Genomic DNA, 21,633 nt, shown 5'->3' with positions numbered 1-21,633 from the left:
AATAAAATAATATTTCACTCCCCAAAAGAACTGGAGTGTAAACTTCTTGGAGGGTCTGTTAGCAATTAATTAAAGTAAATATGCAGCAAGCCACATCATGTGTCGGATATCTTCATAAAACATTCTCCGAAAAGCACCAACATGGCTAGGAGGTCAAGTGTAGCTTTAAGTAAAGATACTGGATACCTACCAGAGCTGCGGCCATGTATCAATTGGCTGCAGCGCTTGAATGTGGGCGTGGCCATGCCCAGTCAAACCCACCAATAGAAACTTTTATCTAAGCCATTTTTGACTCGCAAAACATTTTGACTTGAAACTTTTTGACCCCAAACTTTTTGACCCAAAACTTTTTGACTTGCAAGCAAAACTTTTTGATCCAAAAGGAAAACATTTTGTGATGCAAAAAAAGAAACTTGCTTTTTGATTGCAGTGAGAGAAATATGCTCTCAAACTTTTTTTTGGCTTGGGTTGCAAAGAAACAAAAATAACTTAATATTATTCATGTAAACCAGGCCTCTCTCACCGTAGCAGTTGGTCCAGAACTCTGCAGCTCCTTTTTTGACAGGAACATGCAGGCGAGAGTACATCTCTCCCCTGTAGGCCTACTGCCTCCCTTCACTGCAGCTCCCTGTATGTTTCAGAATTGATTTCAAGATACAATTGTTTACATACAAAGCACTAAATGGGCTAGCTCCAACCAATCTCTTCGACCTATTGCAACTGTATGTCCCCCACAAGGTCACTCAGGTCAGCTGACCAGTTGCTTCTTGTGCTCCCAAGATCAAGGCTGAACATGGAAATCGTCTGTGTGTGTGTGTGTGTGTGTGTGTGTGTGTGGGGCGGGGGGGGGTCGGGCCCCCCCATCTGAGGGTTGCCCCCCCACTTAAAAAATATTTTAAAACATGCTGTGTATTGTAAATAATGTAACAATATATAATTAAAATTATTGTGTAAGTAGTAAAACAATACAAATGGGGCAAAAATTGCGTTTTAACTTTAAAAACATCTGGAGCCCCCACCCCCCCCTTCCTTGTCTCACAGTGGTTTGGTCCACCACCTGCTACACACTCAAGTCCGTTAGAGAGACGGCGCTGGATAGGAGAACAAAGAGAGAACAAATTTTGAATCACTTCAGTGACGTTAGTTGTGCAACACTTTGAACCGATGTTCAAAGTGAATAAAATAGCCATGCCAGCTGAAGAAGTATTGACTCAGGCCCAGTTCTCTGGCTTCAAAACAGATTCACAGGAAATACACCCCCTCAATCATTAGTGTAGTTTAATTTTGCACTCGGTATACTGTACCACATCAAATGTCCTGCATCAAATGCCAAATGCTGTGAAGAAAGTGAATAGAGTAATTTAAACACAGTATTTTAGTGAAAAAAACTGTTTTAAGAATTATCCTGATCTTTTCCACAGATGCTTATGATGCTTATGTTAACTCCTCCTCAGATCTCTGCAGGGTAAATTGAGACTAGCTAGAATATCTGTCCAATCTGAGTTTTCTCTCGCACAACTATTTTATAGTAGCTCCTTGCAGAGCTTAGCACCGCCCAAGATGATCGTGATTGGTTTAAAGAAATGCCAATAAACCAGAGCACATTTTTCTCCCATCCGAATGCTGTGTGGATTAGCCAGACCCTCCTCCGCTCCGCAGCGTGTGGATGGTCTGGCAAAGTGAGACTAGGTCAATGTCATGAAAAATCCAAGCAGAGACATGTCAATATACTTGCACCGCTGTCCATCCATCCATCTTCGTCCGCTTATCCGGTGTCGGGTCGCGGGGGGAGCAGCTCCAGCAGGGGACCCCAAACTTCCCTTTCCCGAGCAACATTAACCAGCTCCGACTGGGGGATCCCGAGGCGTTCCCAGGCCAGGTTGGAGATATAATCCCTCCACCTAGTCCTGGGTCTTCCCCGAGGCCTCCTCCCAGCTGGACGTGCCTGGAACACCTCCCTAGGGGAGCGCCAGGGGCATCCTCACCAGATGCCCGAACCACCTCAACTGGCTCCCTTCGACGCAAAGGAGCGGCTCTTACTCGAGCTCCTCACGGATGACTGAGCTTCTCACCCTATCTCTAAGGGGAGACGCCAGCCACCCTCCTGAGGAAAAACCCATTTCGGCGCTTGCACCCTGGATCTCGTTCTTTCGGTCATGACCCAGCCTTCATGACCATAGGTGAGGGTAGGAACGAAAACTGACCGGTAGATCGAGAGCTTTGCCTTCTGGCTCAGCTCTCTTTTCGTTACAACGGTGCGATAGATGGAATGTAATACCGCACCCGCTGCGCCGATTCTCCGACCAATCTCCCGCTCCATTGTCCCCTCACTCGCGAACAAAACCCCAAGGTACTTGAACTCCTTCACTTGGGGTAAGGACTCATTCCCTACCTGGAGAAGGCATTCCATCGGTTTCCTGCTGAGAACCATGGCCTCCGATTTAGAGGTGCTGATCCTCATCCCAACCGCTTCACACTCAGCTGCGAACCGATCCAGTGAGTGCTGAAGGTCGCAGGCCGATGATGCCATCAGGACCACATCATCTGCAAAAAGCAGCGATGAGATCCCCAGCCCACCGAAATGCAACACCTCCCCACCCCGACTACGCCTCGATATCCTGTCCATAAATATCACAGACAGGATTGGTGACAAAGCGCAGCCCTGGCGGAGGCCAACCCTCACCTGAAACGAGTCCGACTTACTGCCGAGAACCCGGACACAGCTCTCACTTTGGTCGTACAGAGATTGGATGGCCCTGAGTAGAGACCCCCTCACCCCATACTCCCGCAGCACCTCCCACAGTATCTCCGGGGGACCCGGTCATATGCCTTCTCCAAATCCACAAAACACATGGAACCGGTTGGGCATACTCCCAGGCCCCCTCCAGGATCCCTGCGAGAGTGAAGAGCTGGTCCGTTGTTCCCACGACCAGGACGGAATCCGCATTGTTCCTCCTCAACCTGAGGTTCGACTATCGGCCGAACCCTCCTTTCCAGCACCTTGGAGTAGACTTTACCAGGGAGGCTGAGAAGTGTGATACCCTATGGTTGGCACACACCCTCTGGTCCCCTTTTAAAAGGGGGAACCACCACCCCAGTCTGCCACTCCTTTGGCACTGTTCCAGACTTCCACGCAATGTTGAAGAGACGTGTCAACCAGGACAGCCCCTCCACACCCAGAGCCTTGAGCATTTCTGTAACGGATCTCATCAATCCCGCCGGGCTTTGCCACTGTGGAGTTGTTTGACTACATCAGTGACTTCCGCCCGGGAAATCGACGCCAATCCCCGTCATCCTCCAGCTCTGCCTCTAACATAGAGGGCGTATTAGTCGGATTCAGGAGTTCCTCAAAATGCTCCTTCCACCGCCCTATTACCTCCTCAGTTGAGGTCAACAGTGTCCCATCCTTACTGTACACAGCTTGGATGGTTCCCCGCTTCCCCCTCCTGAGGTGGCGAACAGTTTTCCAGAAGCACTTTGGTGCCGACCGAAAGTCCTTCTCCATGTCTTCTCCAAACTTCTCCCACACCCGCTGCTTTGCCTCTTTCACGGCAGAGGCTGCAGCCCTTCGGGCCCTTCGGTACCCTGCAACTGCCTCCGGAGTCCTCTGGGATAACATATCCCGGAAAGACTCCTTCTTCAGTCGGACGGCTTCCCTGACCACCGGTGTCCACCATGGTGTTCGTGGGTTACCGCCCCTTGAGGCACCTAAGACCACAGCTCCTCGCCGCAGCTTCAGCAATGGAAACTTTGAACATTGTCCACTCTGGTTCAATGCCCCCAGCCTCCACAGGGATGCACGAAAAGCTCAGCCGGAGGTGCGAGTTGAAAGTCCGTTGGACAGGGGCCTCCTCCAGACGTTCCCAATTTACCCGCACTACACGTTTGGGCTTACCAGGTCTGTCCAGAGTCTTCCCCCACCCCTGACCCAACTCACCACCAGATGGTGATCGGTTGACAGCTCTGCCCCTCTCTTCACCCGAGTGTCCAAAACATACGGCCTCAGATCAGATGAAACGATTATAAAATCGATCATTGACCTTCGGCCTAGGGTGCTCTGGTACCAGGTACACTTATGAGCATCCCTATGTTCGAACATGGTGTTCGTAATAGACAACCCGCGGCTACACAGAAGTCCAACAACAAACAACCACTCTGGTTTAGATCAGGGAGGCCGTTCCTCCCAATCACCGCTTCCAGGTGTCTCCATCATTGCCCACGTGTGCGTTGAAGTCCCCCAGCAGAACAATGGAGTCCCCCACTGGCCCCTATGCAGGACTCCACTCAAAGGTCTCCAAGAAGGCCGATTACTCGAACTCCTGTTTGGTGCATATGCACAAACAACAGTCAGAGTTTTCCCCACAACCCGCAGGCGTAGGGGAGGACCCTTCCGTCCACCGGGGTAAACCCAACGTAGCGGCGCTCAGCCGGGGGCCTTTTAGTATCCCCACACCCCGCCCGGCGCCGCACACCCTGAGCAACTCCGGAGAAGAAAAGAGTCCAACCCTATCCAGGAGTACAGTTCCTGAACGAGACTGTGCGTAGAGGTAAGCCCCACCAGATCTAACCGGTAGCGCTCCACCTCCCGCACCAGTTCCGGCTCCTTCCCCCACAGAGAGGTGACGTTCCACGTCCCCAGAGCCAGCGTCTGCTGCCCGGGTCTGGTACGTCGAGGCCCCTGACCTTCACTGCCACCCATGTGGCAGCGCACCCGACCCCAGCGGTTCCTCCCACAGGTGGTGGGCCCATGGGCTGGAGAGATGGGAGCCACGTAGCTTGTTCAGGCTGTGCCCGGCCGGGCTCCGTGGCAAACCCGGCCACCAGGCGCTCGCCGACGAGCACCGCTGTCATGTTCAGAAAATGTTGCAGGAAACAAGCTTTAGTTTTTGTGCTGGCGCTGTTTTTCTAACTTAATTCAAAAGTGGTGCTTAGAATAGATATAATAATGTTTACGCATCCCAACCAAAGATTTTACCTCATTTTTCCCATGATCGTCAATTTTAATCCAACACACGAAAATAGCGCTGCTTTAGGGGCTTCACACATCTCCCATTTTCATGGAAATCTTAGAAATACGATCAATGCTCAAGGAACTTCATGCCAATTAATGTGTGCGGTGCCTGCACGTTGACTTGATCTTTGTCTTTACAGCTGTCTGTGGAACGAATGCCTACAACACATTCACTGAACTATGCTGTCAATCGACTGTTGTCTCCAAACCTGCATCAAATGCCAAATGCTGTGCAGAAAGTGAGTAGAGCTCAATTTAAACACAGTATTTTGGTGAAAAAAACTCTGGCTCATGTCAGCTGTATTGTGGTTGAGATAAAAGTGATACAGTTTCAAGAATTATCCTGATCTTTTCCACAGATGCTTATGATGTGGACAAGCAGATGTGTTGTGGTCCGATGGAGAACAAGACAATCCTGATGAGAAATTCCAGTGACCACCGGTGCTGTGGACGTGACCAGTTTGACTCTAAGACTGAGTGCTGCTGTTTCATAAACGACAGTCTTAAGATACAGCCCATAACATCCAGCTGCTGTGGGAATGAGTCAGGTGCGTCTTAGTCTATATCCACAACGTTCCACTTCTTGGAAATTCTGCCAGATTTCACTCTTTTCGGAGTGTCCGGTACCTTCCGCTTTCTTTGTCTATATCCACAACGTTTCACTTCCGGGATTACTCCAGTGCTGCAGGAAATTCTGCCTGATGCATGTCTTTTCGCCAATGTCCGTTTCCTTCCGCTTTCTTTGTGTTGGAATATTAATCTCCGGTGGATTTATGAAGACTATGGTTAACTCCTCCTCAGATCTCTGCAGGGTAAATCCAGACAGCTAGCTAGACTATCTGTCCAATCTGAGTTTTCTGTTTTGCACGAGTCGACCACGACTTAAACAACCTTTGAACATACACGTTCCACCAAAACAAGTTCCTTTCCGAGGCTATTTTGCAGTGGCACCGCGGCTCTGTCGGGCGCTAGTGCCACTGATGATTGTGATGCCAATAAACCAGAGCACGTTTTTCCTCCCATCCCTAATTGCTGGGTAGACTAGCCAGACCCTCCCCCCGCAGCGCTGCTGCGCAGCCTATACAACACATGAGGGGCAGAGTTTTACTGTGTGTGTGTGTTGCATATGTACTTCTTGCACTTGAGGCATGTATTGTGTTTTTCTGTCCATCTTGGGTCCATAGGTGGCGATTTATATTTTCCTCCATGGGTACTCACAGGCCCATGCCCTTTAGAAAAAAAAAAAAAAAGGAGTCAAAAATTGTTTACATTTCAGAACCTTAGGAAACGGACAACAGCCGACACGAACACACACTCCTATTAACTCGAATAATAAAGCCGTAAAGTAGGCTTTAACTCAGGACAGCGCCACTTCTCACAAATACAGATAGGATTGGAGATGAAAAGTTTAATTGACACGTTACCGCGATCAGCTTCGTGGGAAATTAAGACTCAATGCCACCGACATAACCAATCACACTATGACAGACGCTCCACTTAGCACCAACTGCAATGTTTAATTTTAAATGAATGTAGCCTACTGGCAGTCTGGCACACGTGGGTGCTCAGTATTTTCCGTGGGTGCTCGAGCTCTGGAGCACCCACGGTTTTTGGCTCATGTAGATGAAAGACACCAAATCCCAGAAAATGCACTTGCTTCACTGCTTTAGAGTATACTCCCAACTCCCAGTTAGCAGTTAGTTGGATACAAGCACCAGTCCGTGTTAACACAGCCCACCTCCACTAGTTTACCCGGCCTGGTAGCTGGATAGTCCGGTACACTGTTGTTCAGCAAAGTTTCCACAACAACAAAAACACAGCAGTCTCTGAACTCATTGGGAGTTTCGTTGAAGTTGGATGTAGTCCAGTTTGTTGTCTAATGAGCGGACACTTGTAAGCAGGCTTGATGGAACAGGTGGCCGGCTAGCATTAGCTTTCCACCGGCACTTGTTCAACGTTCCCCGCTGATGATGTCCCATTACCGACCAGAGGCATCGAGCACCACCGCTGGTCTCCATAGCAGGCAGGCAAAGTTCGCGTAGTGTGTGGAGTATTCCGTCTGTAATAAAGTGTCCTGCATATTCTCCGATCTGTACCAATGTATCCCGGTGGTACACATGTGCGGTAGTTTGAATGCACATAATTGTTGTAAAAGCTCCTGAGAGACTTAGCTACTGTTTAGCGAGGATTCAAGATGGCTGACGCTCAGCAATCTTCGGGTAAAGACGACAGTCCAACCCCCTATGGGCGGGATGAAACATGCGGAAGTAGCTCCTACTACTGGCTGTAGTCCATTGCCTCTGGTCAAAAAATCTTCCGATGACGCAAACATTTTAATTTTCCGTCATCGAAAGATATTTTTCCAGACCCACAATACAGAGACCTCTCATCTCAGGGGGACATGAGGGAGGGAAGCACGGTCATTCGAAAAATACTACCGGGTTTCTACTGATACAAAGCTTAATGCTAAATCGGTGAAGTATTCCTTTAAGTGAAGATACTGGACGGCTACCAGAGCAGCGGCCATGTATTTATTGGCTGCAGCGCTTGAATGTGGGCGTGGCCATGCCTAGTCAAACCCACCAATAGAAACTCTTATCTAAGTCATTTTTGACTCTCAAAACTTTTTTACTCAAACCTTTGTCACTCACAAGCAAAACTTTTTGATCCAAAAGGAAAACATTTTGTGATGTTTGTGATGATGTCATACAAACCACTAAATGGGCTAGCTCCAACCTATCTCACCCCTTCTGAGGGTTGCCCACCCCTTCTGAGGGTTGCCCCCCCCCACCTTAAAAAAGATTTTAAAACATGCTGTGTATTGTAAATAATGTAACAATATATAATTAAAATAATTGTGTAAGTAGTAAAACAATACAAATGGGGCAAAAATTGCATTTTAACTTTAAAAACATCTTGAGCCCCCACCCTTCCTTGTCTCACAGTGGTTTGGTCCACTGCCTGCTACACACTCAAGTCCGTTAGAGAGATGACGCTGGGTAGGAGAGAACAAAGTTTGTTGCACTTGTCACTTCAGTGACGTTAGCTGTGGAACACTTTGAACCGATGTTCAAAGTTAATAAAATAGCCATGCCAGCTGAAGAAGTGTTGACTCAGGCCCGGTTCTCTGGTTTCAAAGCAGGGGCACAGGAAATACACCCCCTAAATCAGTGGTGTAGTCTAATATTGTACTCGGTACACTGTACCACATCAAATGCCATTTGGCATGAAGAAAGTGAATCTAAACATAGTATTTTGGGGAAAAAAACGCTGACTCATGTGAGTCACTCATAAAAGTGATGCAGTTTTAAGAATTATCCTGATCTTTTCCAAAGATGCTTATTATGCTTATGTTAACTCCTCCTCAGATCTCTGCAGAGACATGTCAATAAACTTGCACCACTGTCATGGTTAGAAAAAGCTGCCGGAAACAAGTTGCTGTTTTCTCTACTTAATTCAAAAATGGTGCATAGAATAGATACGTCATAATAGAACGTCATCCCTTACCTGTTTAACCCAGTTTATTGCAAATCTTTTAAATCTGTTTGTACTCTCAGGTTCATGTTGATTATTTAACATTTTGAAGCACATCTGCTCAGTGCAATCCGCCCTGAAATAATAAAATGGTAACTTTTTTTAAAATGAGACCAACAGCAAAGCCTAACTTTACTTTTAATTTTATCAAACAACGAAAAAATGTCGTCCTAAAATGGTCATAAATCATTCTAGAGTAGCATTCTTCCTGCCATGAATGAAAAGAACAGGAGGAGAATTAGACTGTAAGATCGTCTGTCTCCACAAAATTAGGGAGAGAAACGTTCTCCCATTCGTCCTAAAATGGTCATAAAGCAATATGAGAGTACTTTCTCGTTTTATGAATGAAAGGGCTGGCGAGTTGAAGCAGCTGAGCTGTGTGTGTTGGACCAAAAAGCGAGGGTCATCCCTGCAAACTCTTTCCAAAGGTGGCTGCACAAAATGTCCATGAACTAACTTTAGAGCCCCGCCTGCTAGGAACCTCCCTCTGGGGTTCCTATAAATGTTGTGTTTCCATCAGGCATGAAAGTGTCTGAGCATGCAAGATGAGTCATTGATAATTGCTTTTGGGTTTAACCTAGATTTCTGCAGTGTTATGTTTTTCCTACATGCACACACTCAAAAAACATGTTGTTCCTTATCTCCACAGGTGTGCAGCAACAGGTAAGAAACTATCTGCTATCTCTCTGATTTAAGAGTCAGCTGTGTCAAAGCTGCCCAAAATTGCATGCACCATAAAAATAACATAAATCTACTATCTGAAATATACCTGTATTATAAATAACAGAAACACCTGACAAAATAGTGCAATCCACTACAGTAGTTTTGTAATAAAGATGTGTTGATTCAGATGGATTATAATAATGTTTAAAGCCACAGTGATGTGCATTGGATTGCCTGGCATTGTTAGGGAGGAACAGGGACAGAGCAAGGAAGTAGTGGGTTGCCCTTTGAGATATTTACATTTTTGTGTTTTATTTTTTTCTTAGAAACCCACACCTCAACCCAACTGGTAAGCTGATCAAAGGTTTTAACTATCCTGCTGAGACCACCAAAACTTTATTTTTACCACACACTAACAATCATCAAATCATCATTTACAGTTTGTGTCACAATACTTATGGCGTTTTTCTATTACATGGTACCTGCTCAACTCGCCTCGTCTCGACTCGCCTTTTTAGTTTTTTTCCATTATGAAAAAAAGTCCCTGGTACCTGCCAACAGGTAATTTTTTAGTACCACCTCCGTCGAGTTTCCAAGCGAGCTGAGGCGATACCAAAAGGTGACGTGAAAACCTGCAGACTACTGATTGGTCAGAAAGAATCGTCACTAATCACTGCATCATCATTGCTAGCGACAGACAGGGGTGTACTGAACAAACCCGCCGCTTTTAAATAGTTTAGCCAGCGGTGTTTTTTTTGCTGCCTCCAGCTTCTTTTGAAACTAAATTTGTCTTGGCTGTGGCAACAACAACACACCTTCGACGTTCTATGTGTGTGTCGCGTTAGGTCATGGCAGTTTCCTTTGGCGGCGCTATGACAACCAGCCGCGCTCGCCTCACGCATGAAACGTGGGGTTTACTCGCTGCAACCGACCTGTCGAGCGCCAGTGTGGCGTCATGCGAGCGCCGTAACTGTTTATACTCGCGTGTGGTGGTCACGACACTAGTTGCAGACTTCTCCTGAACAGAGGCTACCGACTTTGCTCTTTCTACGGACTAGAAGAAGAAAAAAAAAAGGTAAACTGGCAGAAATGGCAGCAGCATTTACGTCAATGCTTCGATTTGATTCAATGACCTACTTTGTCAGCTCAAGCCTTTCATTCACCATAAAAGAACTCTTCTTAACCCAGTAAGTTTACAAGAGAGACTTGCAGTCACTCTGAGAGTCCTGGCATCCGGTTGCCCAGGAGCTCGTTCATGTTTCCTGTTTCCGCTTTGTTGCGCACCTCTGAAAAAGCCATGGTCGCGCACTCAAAATCCTGGGGAGCCAGCGAGATCTACATCATTTTGATGTGACATTGGCGCGCGCGAGCTTGGCTACGGCGACTGTAAAACGGCCTTGAGGCGGTACTAAATCTGCAATGGAAAAAGGAGGACGGCACCGCGGCCAAGCCGAGTAGAGCTGCTACTAGCAGTGGGTAACGGCACGGAACACACCGAACAGACTCGAGTCACTGACCTCGCCAGACTGTCCAACGGCCGATTATCGTCTCTGTGTGTCCGGGCCTTTACCCTTAAATTGTCACAGATGTATTGTTAGTTGTCCAAACGATACATATGACATTCAAAAGTGCAAAGGATACTTACTTATGTTATTCATAATCACAAACACATATTGACATGTAAGTTTAGAGTTCATAAACTCTACAGGGAGTCTTTAACCCAGTAATTGCAGTGGTGCTAATTTGACTTTAAACGGGTTAAATCAGATTTATGCACACTTTTAGTAATTTTGCTGTACAAAGAATTGTGTGTCCATGCTTTTTACATTACATTACATTCATTAGCTCAGTGGTTTCCCAAACCAATACAATTCCTTTGGGAACCAGTGATTAGATTAGAACCTTACAGTAAATGGCATTCAACCTCGCTTTGTGTTATATGATAGTGCTCATGGGATGTGGAGTACTTTTGTGTTTATTTTTGCTTATCTTTGCACCTCTACAGCACTGAGCCAAACACAGGTCTCTGTGGGTCAGCATGTTACAATCCCAGTTCCTTTCGCTGCTGTGAGAAAAACCAGGGAAAGTCTCAGTGCCGCTTCCCAGGTATGAAAGTGTGTGTCTGTTTCTGTTGTGTGGGTGTTGAATCTGTTATTTGTTATGCAGGGCATTATGTCATCATCGTGGACGTCATCCTCATGTGATTACAATAACTGCTTACACCCACACAGTTCCCCTAAAGCTCACAAAACAATAATATTCTGGAGTGTTTTGATGCAGAAATGAGTTCATTTCAGTGGCACACAAAAACAAAACAACCTCAGGGGCAACTGTGATGGGATAGACTTCAAGAAGGCAATTATCACCTATGCCTACACTTGCTCAATGACAGTTCTGGCACCAGTGATGATTTTAATTAAATTGTTCAGTCATCACTCAACAATTCTTAGGCATATCAGTGTCAGGGTTCCACCGTCACCGGCACTCACTCCTCCCCCGTCACTCACTCACCTCATCCGCTCACAATCTCCTCAGTACTGATTGCACGCACCTGCACTTAATTACACCACATCATCAGTTCAACACCTGCACCTCATTAGTCCACCACCTTTAAAAGCAGCACACACACATGCACTCCTTGTCTGGTTTCGTTTGTAGCGTGACTCTCAGACTCTCTCTCGCCAAACTACCTGTTCTCCTACGAAGTACTTACCTGTTGAAGATCTGCCAGTTTGTTCCTGCCTCTGTGTTCCTCCTGTTGGATTTTGCAATAAAAGCTCAAACTTCACTCACCTTCAGTCTGACTCCTGGTCTATCCGTGACAATCAGCTTGTACGATGAATGTATTTTAAAGAGCATAAGCAACTTTCCCTTTCCCTAAATAACCCGGACACACAATTTATCACGTTTTTTAATTATTATTAACTGGCAGAAAGAGTGGGTATTGGGAATTATTTCCCCGCCAAGGTGACTGTGATCACCAAGCTAAGTACAAGTCTAACCTTTCTAATTTTTGGTATCATGATATGTTCTTTGGTCTGAAGAGCAGCTGCATTTGTGAAGTAGCACTCCTCAGCCAATCTACTGGCATTTGCTCTTCCAATATCAGTTATAATGTAGTTATAGTTAATATAACTTCCCTGCATGAGGTATGCGATATGATTGATTAAAAACAACACGTTTTCTGATATGACACCCTGATTGGCAGGATCACCTTTTCACTCCAAAAGTGTAACATTTGACCTTTACAAAGATAAAATAAGATGAGAAAAGATATATTTTTATTTTGCCAAAGGAAATTCGTCTTGGACAAACAAAAAGTATCTGCTGTTTAAAAAAAACTCAACACAACATAGTGCATACATACAGAAACCCAGACTATTGCATCACACTGTATGGACATGCTCATGTTGCATGCAGAGACTGCCATTAGCCAACAAAATTGCACACTGCCTGTACACCACATAATAATAGTCGTCATAATATGTGCAGTAAGGGTAAGCAGCCTTATCAACATAAAATTGAAAACTGATTAATATGATATGATTGTTAAGGAAAACTCAGGAGCAGCACAACTGATATTCACATACGTGAAGACGGTTCGGGAGACTTTGATTACTTACACAGAAGCATTTAATATAATCTCAATTGAGAAAAATCTGGGACTACACAGTACAGTATAGTGCCATCCCAACTTCTGAAGTAACTGTCTTCCTGTAGGTGTATTTAAACTCATGCTGGAGGTGTTAAGATTAGCTGTTACTTCAATGTAAACAAAGATATTGCGAGCGCCATAAACACAAATGCTTAGCTAAATCATTAACTCAAACCCCTCAGCGCAGACAGAAGACAATGTCGCCCTGACCGTACTGCAGTAGAGCCTATCCTAAGTGTGTGCGTATGAATGTGAAAATGTGTTATGTCAGGGATCTTCAACAGGGGGTACAGGAACCCTAGGGGGCCCTTAGAGTCAATGCAGGTGGGGCTCTAAATTATAGTAAATTTTTGAAATTTTTTTTTTCAAAAATGAGAGTCTTAAAATTAATCCAACCTATTTTTAGCAAATATACTGTAAATCCCTACTGTTTAATGGCCTATAGGTAAGGTAGCCATCCACAGATACAGTTAATCCTAAGGATTCACTCTGCCACATGTATGTTTAACATTAACACTTGATTTATAAAATCATGCCAACAATTATTAGGCTATATGAATAGCTTAGTATTCTATGCAACAAAAAAAAGTATGTACAGTTTAAAGCCGCCCTGTACTTTATTGTAGGACCCGTTTAATATGCAACTTCATTTTATACAATATGTAGTAGGGGGGCCCTGCTCCATCTGTCTTTTAGTTAAGGGGTCTTTGGCTTAAAGGTCCCATGGCATGAAAATTTCACTTTATGAGTTTTTTTAACATTAATATGCGTTTCCCCAGCCTGCCTATGGTCCCCCAGTGGCTAGAAATGGTGATAGGTGTAAACCGAGCCCTGGGTATCCTGCTCTACCTTTGAGAAAATGAAAGCTCAGATGGGCCGATCTGGAATCTTGCTCCTTATGATATCATAAGGAGCAAGATTACCTCCCCTTTCTCTACTTTGCCTGCCCAGAGAATTTAGCCCACCCATGAGAGAGAGAGAGACATCATGGCTTTCAAACAAGCAAAGTGGCAGTTGGTCCCATCATCTGACAGAGTTGATATACTTGATATTCTGCTTTAGACAGGTTATGAGGTTATGTTGGAGTGGACACTGATCTGAATGAGACCTGGGGTACCACTGTCTCAACATACATAGCAAGAGTCCGTAAGCTGGAAATTCCACCACACTGATCTGTTACAGCTGTGTTTGAGATTTGGCCAGGTTCAGGCTACTTGGTTAAAGATGGGGAAAGTCCACCCAGTATTAACCGACCGACGCCTTTCCTTTCCCATGACTGCGTCTAGAGTAATTTCCAGATCTTAAAATATGTCTATGATGAAAAACATAGTTTTCTATTTGCTTGATTTATCCCAAGGAGGCTCATTGAGGTGGGGACGGAGGGCGGGGTAAAGGAAATTCTTTACTGTACGTCATGGGTACATGGCAATAGTACAGACTGCTGTGAACACCCCAAACAGACGTCTATGCTCAATCTTTCCCTTCCAACAATTCTATTCTCCTGTCTTTCTTATCCATTCTGAGTCACCCTTTATTGGTATCAATTATCCCCACACCCTCTGCCTGATAAACCCTCAGTCTCCCCCACCCAACACCTGCCTGTTTAGGCCAATGTGATGATGCCTCAACTGTGTATAACCTACGTACACATGTCTGCTGGCATGGCTTTGTATCTGAGTTGAAGTTTTGGATTGATCATTGATATAATGTGGGGACAACAATTCTATTCTCCTGTCTTTCTTATCTATTCAGAGTCACCCTTTTTTGGTATCAATTATTCCCACACCCTCTGTCTTTTCTCTCTCTCTCTCTCTCTCTCTCCCTCTCTCCCCCCCCCCCTCCATCTGCCTGTTTAGGCCAATGTGATGATGCCTCAACTGTGTATAACCCACATACACATGTCTGCTGGGATGGCTTTGTATCTGAGTGGAAGTCTTGGATTGAACAAGTATGTACCACTGACATTTACAGTACTGTTTATGATTTGCTCAGCTGGGTAGAGTATTCTTCCTGTGAAGGTCAACCCTGTTTCTCTGTGTTTTTCTGTGGAAACGTAACCACCTTTTCCCCTGAGGTATGTGGGCTTGAAAATAATAAGTTCACGTCACTTAGTTTAAAAAAAAAAAAAACTCCTTTCTGTAAGGTCCTTGTTTTTCAGTATGCCAGTGTTTCTTCTGACAAGTTTAAATTAATAAAAATGCTGGTTTGAGCAAAATCAGCACATTTCTTTAATATAATATATGCAAATAATAATAATAATAATAATAACAATTTTAGAACTTAAAGCACTGCATCCCTGCAATTACTGTAAAAAAAAAAAACACTGCTGCTTCATGGAGCTTCGCTACGAGGGCTCGGAGCTCCTCCCAGCTCCTTATATACAGCAAGTGAGTGTGTTTTGTGTCTAATGGATAAAACGCACTGCTAACAGCTTTGTTTAGTTTTCATGCATAATAAAAAGGATATTACTTTTTGTTTTGTTTTGGCACTGTATTTTTGTCACACATATTTATGTTCCCATGTGTGCATTTGGATGTATGTAAGACTGTGCCTGCTTGTGTCTGTATTGTTGCACACTTTACTTTTTTGATTGTGATTCTTGTGATTCTTTAAAGAGGCTTTATGGCTTGGCCCAACGCAGAGTTCTCTGTTGTAATCGCATGACCTTGTACAAGGACAGAGAAAATGGAGAGGAATGTTCAGAGATCAGTATTCCTTATAACTCAGCTAAAGGGATTATGTGTTGTTCTCAGTTTCATGTCTCCCCTGGACAACACTGCTGCGGGACAGAAGTCTATCAGCCTCGCACTGAGATCTGCTGTGATGGACACAGGTGATTATGCGTGCATGTGTGTGTTTACACTTATCCGTGGACATACTGATGAAATTCAGTGAGTCGGTAAAGCATTTTTTTTTATCAGCTTGGTGTGTTGCACTGTGGTTTGTGTGCGGTTTGTTTATAATGTGTTTTCCATGGCTAAGAAATGAGGCTATGTGGGAATCAGTTAATGTTTGTGTCTTGGAGCTATTGCAAGGATACTACCCCAGACGGGAGTGGCAGGGAAAAACTCTCTCCAGCTAGTTTCATGCTGTCTACCGAGACAAAAAGGCATTCCAGCTACACTGGCCCTGTGCGTCCTTTGAATTTTTCCTGGCAACTTTTAAAACAGGCCAAGCTACTGAGCCAAGGAATTTCTGTGTCTGGGTTTTAAGCATATGAACTTTATCTGCCTGTCTGTGCAGGCGGGCCTGTGTCTGTGTCTGTGTCTGTCATGTGCTTGTGCATGTTATGACTGTTTTACAGTTATGCTATTCCATCTCTCAGGGGATTACAATATTTTAATAGGGATCTGATATTTAAGAGGACCAGTATTTTTTTAGTTTGGCATTTTGGTCTAAATGAAATGACAGTGTAATATTAAAGCTATCATTGGTAGTGATGAATCCAGAGAGAAGTATCACCCAACTCTGCAGCTCTTTTTGCTCCGTTTCCAGCTGAGCAGCTAGTCGTTTTAATTTTACACTACCAAACAGCAGAAAGACCAAGTTAATAACAATTAGCTGGTGAAAAAAATATAGCAAGCTAAAAACCTAAATATTGTTGTGAGGATTTGGTGGAGACCACACAAGAGCTGAAAGGAAAGCGAATGTTGGATTCACTTTCGTCAGATGTCAAGAGACTCATGCAGGCGGTTGCTCTGTCTGCTAAATGTGTCATGTCAGAATGTCTTCTGACATGTTGGCCAGATCAACCTGATAACATTTAAAAGCCTTTTCAGTCATCTGTCTCATCCATGACTGATGGATGATATAGGCTGAATCCTATTTCTCTGTCTTACCCCTTCCCCTACCCCTTCGTCATACCCCTATGAAATGAGACACCACTTTGTTACTGTTATGTCATCATACATTAGTGTAGCAGTTAGTGTAGCAAACTACCGATTTTTAAAAATGTTTCAATTAAGAACATGGTTGCAAAAGAAGACTGTCGTCATTTTTAAATCAATTATTTAAGCCGAAAATGCTTACATTTATGAGACTCTGGGTACCCCTTGGTTTCAAGTAAGCTTGTGAAAATGCTTGGTTTTAAGGGGTATCTACCCCTTCCCCTTAGCCCTCCCCCTCGATCAAAACGGGATTAGCCCTTACTTTTACGTGAACGTGCAAAACTAAGGGGAAAGGGGAAGGAGAAGGGCTAAGACAGAGAATTGGGATTCAGCATACTCTTCCATTTCAATCATTACAGCTATCTACAACGGCCACGAAACGGCTTTAGGTTTTACTGCGGTTTTACACATGTAACAGCAACTCAAAGCGTCTTTTCAGGCAACTATTTTTTTATCTTATTATTCATTTGTCTAACTACTAGACTACTGTGATTGCAGCTCTACTGTGGCACAGTACAGAAGCTGCACTGCTGACATGCTGCTTTCACCTTAAACTCTGCGTAGACACTGTGTTGAAAACGTTATCTTCCAGTCGTACTTGATGCTCACAGAAAGCATATTCTAACTCACCCTCTTTTCAACATTAAATTATCTGTCTTTATAACAATAATAATAATAATAATAATAATGACTTCTTTATCTCACACTCGTGATTTGATATTAAGTACGAGCACTGTTTCTCCACACAGACATGCCAAAAAAGAAAACACTCACTGCTGTGGGGGGAAAGCCTACAACATTAAAGACCCTCAGATGAAATGCTGCGCAGGGACACTGCACAACCTCACCCTGTTACGCAGGTCTGGACATGACGTGCAATGCTGTGGATCCATTCTGCAAACCCCACATGTAGGTTTTAAATAATAATAATATTTAAAGCTTGACTTGTATTAAATCATCAATGCATTCAGCCTTTTGTTCCGTTTTGAAAAGCAGGCAAAGCAGGGAAAGAATGCATTTTTTTGTCTTTTACGGACCTCTCCATAGTGAGACAGATTTTGTCCTGCACAGATTCTTACACCAAAAAGAACACAACATCGCTAATCAGAACGTAAACACAACTTATATATAAATTTAACTAGCCTGGTCCTATCAGACTCTCGTACGTTTCATTTGTACAGAGAGTCTGGCCACTCTCCATTGACAAGTGTTAAAGGTCCCATGGCATGAAAATTTGGGATTTTGGATTTCCATTTCATGGGACCTTTAACTTCCTTGAAGGCGCGTACCCTGTTGAAGTTTAAAACTCTTGGATCTGCCCAGAGCCACTCTGGATCTGCCATAACCAATTCCCATTGTCCCAAGTCCCATTCATTTTACATTGGACCGCGATCACCCCCAGTGGAACTCTGGTGGAACTGCAACCAAATTCGGTACAATGGGGCTGAATAGGGAGTGGAAAAGCTTTCCGTAGACCGGCTTTGACACGACAAGACAGAAAACAGACTATCAAAATAAAACAAACAGAAACATACACTACTCAGAATACACAAAACAGGATAAATCTACACAACAGGGAACAGAAATATACAGAATAAATATACAAAGCAAACAGGCAACAGAAATATAAACAACGCCAACAGACATATCCATAACCACAACAATTTTTATTATTATACCAAAACTCAAACATCTGATTTTGTGCACCAGTCACACCACTCCTGCCAATAACCCTGGTGAGATCCATTACTGTGTCCTGGATCCGTTTACTGTATATCTTGTATATCTTGGACACATACAACAGTGATATCAGTAAGCAAGCAAGCATATATTTACGGACCATCAATGTGACCATTCATAATTGTGCATTATATCTACTTTATAACCAGAATGTTTGCTGCTCGAGTGAGGACAAGGAGGTGCTTTACTCTGCCAAGAGAGGATTTGGATGCTGTGGTCACCTCTACTACAACGTCTCTCTGTGGTCATGCTGTGCAGGGAAACTGAGTCCAGTACCCAAAGTAGGACAGCATCAGAGCGTGATGATTAAAGGTCAGTGGTGCGATGCTTGTACAGTGCTCCACAAAAAGCATTTGATCATTGTCATTTTAACTTGATGTATATTTCAGTTTCTGCATCTTAGCAATGATGTGTGTGTATACTGTTCGTTTTCAGAATCCAGACTTCTGTCAGTAAACAATCTGAATGAAACGGATCTTTGCGATGAAAGTAAGATATCAGTTTTTACTTTTTTGAGTGTGAACTTGGGAGCAAATACCCTTTATGAAGATATGTGGATTTGTAAATGTTATGTGTTTTGTTTATGTCCCTGTTTAGTGCAAATCGGTACTGTGGAAAGTGTGTCTCAGGACAGCATCATGTTCAGCAATGTGCTAAAAATCCATGGAAGAAATGCCACGGTGAAACCTCTGGCCTCGCCTCACATCCTGGAAACACCTGATCGCTGCAGCTCCCCTAAACTGATCCCTGGGAATAGCTACTTCTTTGATGAAGTTAAAGTCTTCACAGATTTCAACCATAACTCTATTCTCCAGTCGCTCTATTTCATTCTTTCCAAGTGTTATCGTCCTTAGGTCACCACTGTTACCTGTTACTACCATCAGTTAATCTGTTATCGTATACATGGTCTGACTCACCGGATGTTTAGTTTAGTTTATTTGTTTATTTGAGCAGTAACCATTCTGCTCAAAGGGAGTGGGCAGAAGCAAAAGAGCTTATAAGCGCCCCCATAAAATAATACAATAAAATTTCTCATTTCACAATAGTACAAAAAAACATAGTGCAAAACAACGCAACAAAGCACAATAACAATCAAAACAAATACAAATGAAGCCTGCCATTGCCCCCCTATTTCAGAGGGCATTCTCCTCCCCTTTAGCTATCTCCGCTATTTATTTTGCAAGGGCACTGCAATCGCTGCATCCCGGACTTAGCGCCACCCAAGATGATTATGATTGGTTTAAAGAAATACAAACAAGCCATGACATTTCCCCTATCCTTGAATGAAAAGCAGTGCAGCCAGACTTTTAATTATTTTCATTGCTCAATATATATATATATATATATATGGTGCTTTACCAAACCATTTGCAGTCAAATTACCAGAAACACATTGCCACCTGTACACTGTGGACTATACCGCTACGATTCTAGATTAAGGTTTTTAAAGCGGTGCTCTTTGCAGAAAAGCTGCCTTCTTTCCTGTCTGGTAGCTGTTAGCGTGCAAGAATTAATGTGTAATTAATATGTAGCTTGATTTCACATAAGCTGAACAGCTATCAGCTAACATGTTTTATTTTTCAGAATATTATGATAGTCTTTGTTATTCTTTTCAGTCATGCACCCTTGCGTTATATTTTATTATTATTTTTTATTCTTGCACTAAACTACATTATAAACGGCAACTGTTTGCACACATTTCATTTATGTTGTTTACATTTACATGTAAATTACGTAAATGATTTGTCAATTTTTACTACTCCGCACCGGCGATAGCCTTGGCCGGTCAATATCTCTGAACACCTCAGGGGAATCTCTTCAAATTTGGTACCAACGTTTACTTGGACTCTGATTAGATTTGAGTGGTCAAAGGACAAGGTTAGAGTGGCCTCACAAAGCACATGTTTGGCCCCTCAAGAATTCCTATGCTACTTATAACATATTTCACAGAAATGTCTAGTATGATTAAATGATGAAGTGATGACACTTTATATCAAAAAGGTCAAAGGTCAATTTAACTGTGACATCATAATGTTCTGCAAAAACACTTTTCTTGCCATTATTCAGTGCCATAACTCAGGAACAGAAGGGGAGATTTTGACCATATTTCATATTTTGTTGGATACTGAATTGGTGACACTAATCTTGGGTGCCCACCCTGAAACTGTGGTGATTGTATAGATCTTCTGTGCTGCCGGGTTGAAGATGTGCGTGAAGCATTGATGTTTCGCCAAAAAATAAAATAATACATTTTATTAAATTGCTTCTAAGTCTCCACTACACATTATATGAGTCTAGACAGATATGGATGTAAACTTTACTGGTTGGAGGAGGCATATAACCACAGGGCAATAATTATAGTTTATCATGGCATTATTTATGAAGCTAGTAATTGATAAGCTTGTCTTCAAAAATATCAGGGATAAAAATATGCTATATGGAACTAAACCTCCAATCATGCAAAGATTTAGCTGTGGTGCATTAAAGCTATGTTTCTCAATACAGCAGTTTTTTGTTTTACCATACATTCCTGAACTTTATATGAATGACGTGAATTTAAGCTTGAAAACCTATTTTCATTTTACCAAAAAATATTCTCTATGTCTATAAATCTTCTAATTCTTATCTAATTTTAAGAAACAGAAACTCATAATAACTATTATATTGCATGTTTATTTTGTATACATGAAAAGCTACTTTGAGGGCTTTATGTTTTATATATTTTATCTCAATAAAAAAAATTATAACCTATAAACCTGTTGTGTCTTATCTTACTTAATGTTGGGCCGTTAGTGGAAGCTTTGAGTGAATATTAGGACATTACAGGATGTGTATTTTATCCTTGAAAGTGGCTTGTTTATTTTGTGTGGGTCCAGTAAGGAGAGGAAAAAAAACCCTCCCCTAGGAAAAGTTAGCAGTGATCTTCCCCTTGTCGGTATTGACCCGCTCTTTCCCACTCCTTACAGTCTGATGCAAGAGAGATGCAAGATTGGTGTTTATGAAATCCCCAATCTCTCTCCACTAAATTTTGCCGTTATGGAAGCCAACATTCACAAAGGCATCGTTGTTCGAGACCTCAGGAACCCAGTGCTCGAATTACGTGGGAGCCAGAGGGAGCCGAGCTCCCATAGTGAGGACTGGCTC

At 43.4% G+C, this 21,633-nt stretch overlaps 1 protein-coding gene across 1 annotated transcript in view; it reads left to right on the top strand.

Annotated features, from left to right (window-relative positions):
- The window catches only part of si:ch211-195m9.3, a 48,251-nt gene extending 27,502 nt beyond the window's left edge, over positions 1–20,749 (top strand). The window contains exons 9-19 of the mRNA XM_039791389.1: positions 5,152–5,250; positions 5,371–5,559; positions 9,195–9,208; positions 9,535–9,557; positions 11,214–11,314; positions 14,720–14,811; positions 15,617–15,696; positions 17,500–17,659; positions 18,640–18,802; positions 18,926–18,979; positions 19,088–20,749. Of these exons, the coding sequence (XP_039647323.1) occupies positions 5,152–5,250; positions 5,371–5,559; positions 9,195–9,208; positions 9,535–9,557; positions 11,214–11,314; positions 14,720–14,811; positions 15,617–15,696; positions 17,500–17,659; positions 18,640–18,802; positions 18,926–18,979; positions 19,088–19,344 (1,232 nt within the window). The 3' untranslated portion in view covers positions 19,345–20,749. The remainder of the gene's footprint in view (positions 1–5,151; positions 5,251–5,370; positions 5,560–9,194; positions 9,209–9,534; positions 9,558–11,213; positions 11,315–14,719; positions 14,812–15,616; positions 15,697–17,499; positions 17,660–18,639; positions 18,803–18,925; positions 18,980–19,087) is intronic.
- The last annotated feature ends 884 nt before the right edge of the window (positions 20,750–21,633 follow it).

Source organism: Perca fluviatilis, chromosome 2 (assembly GCF_010015445.1).
Source record: "Perca fluviatilis chromosome 2, GENO_Pfluv_1.0, whole genome shotgun sequence".
NCBI classification, from domain to species: Eukaryota; Metazoa; Chordata; class Actinopteri; order Perciformes; family Percidae; genus Perca; species Perca fluviatilis.
The sequence above is the reverse complement of the archived record's forward strand: the minus strand, read 5'-3'. Positions and strand labels throughout refer to the sequence as shown.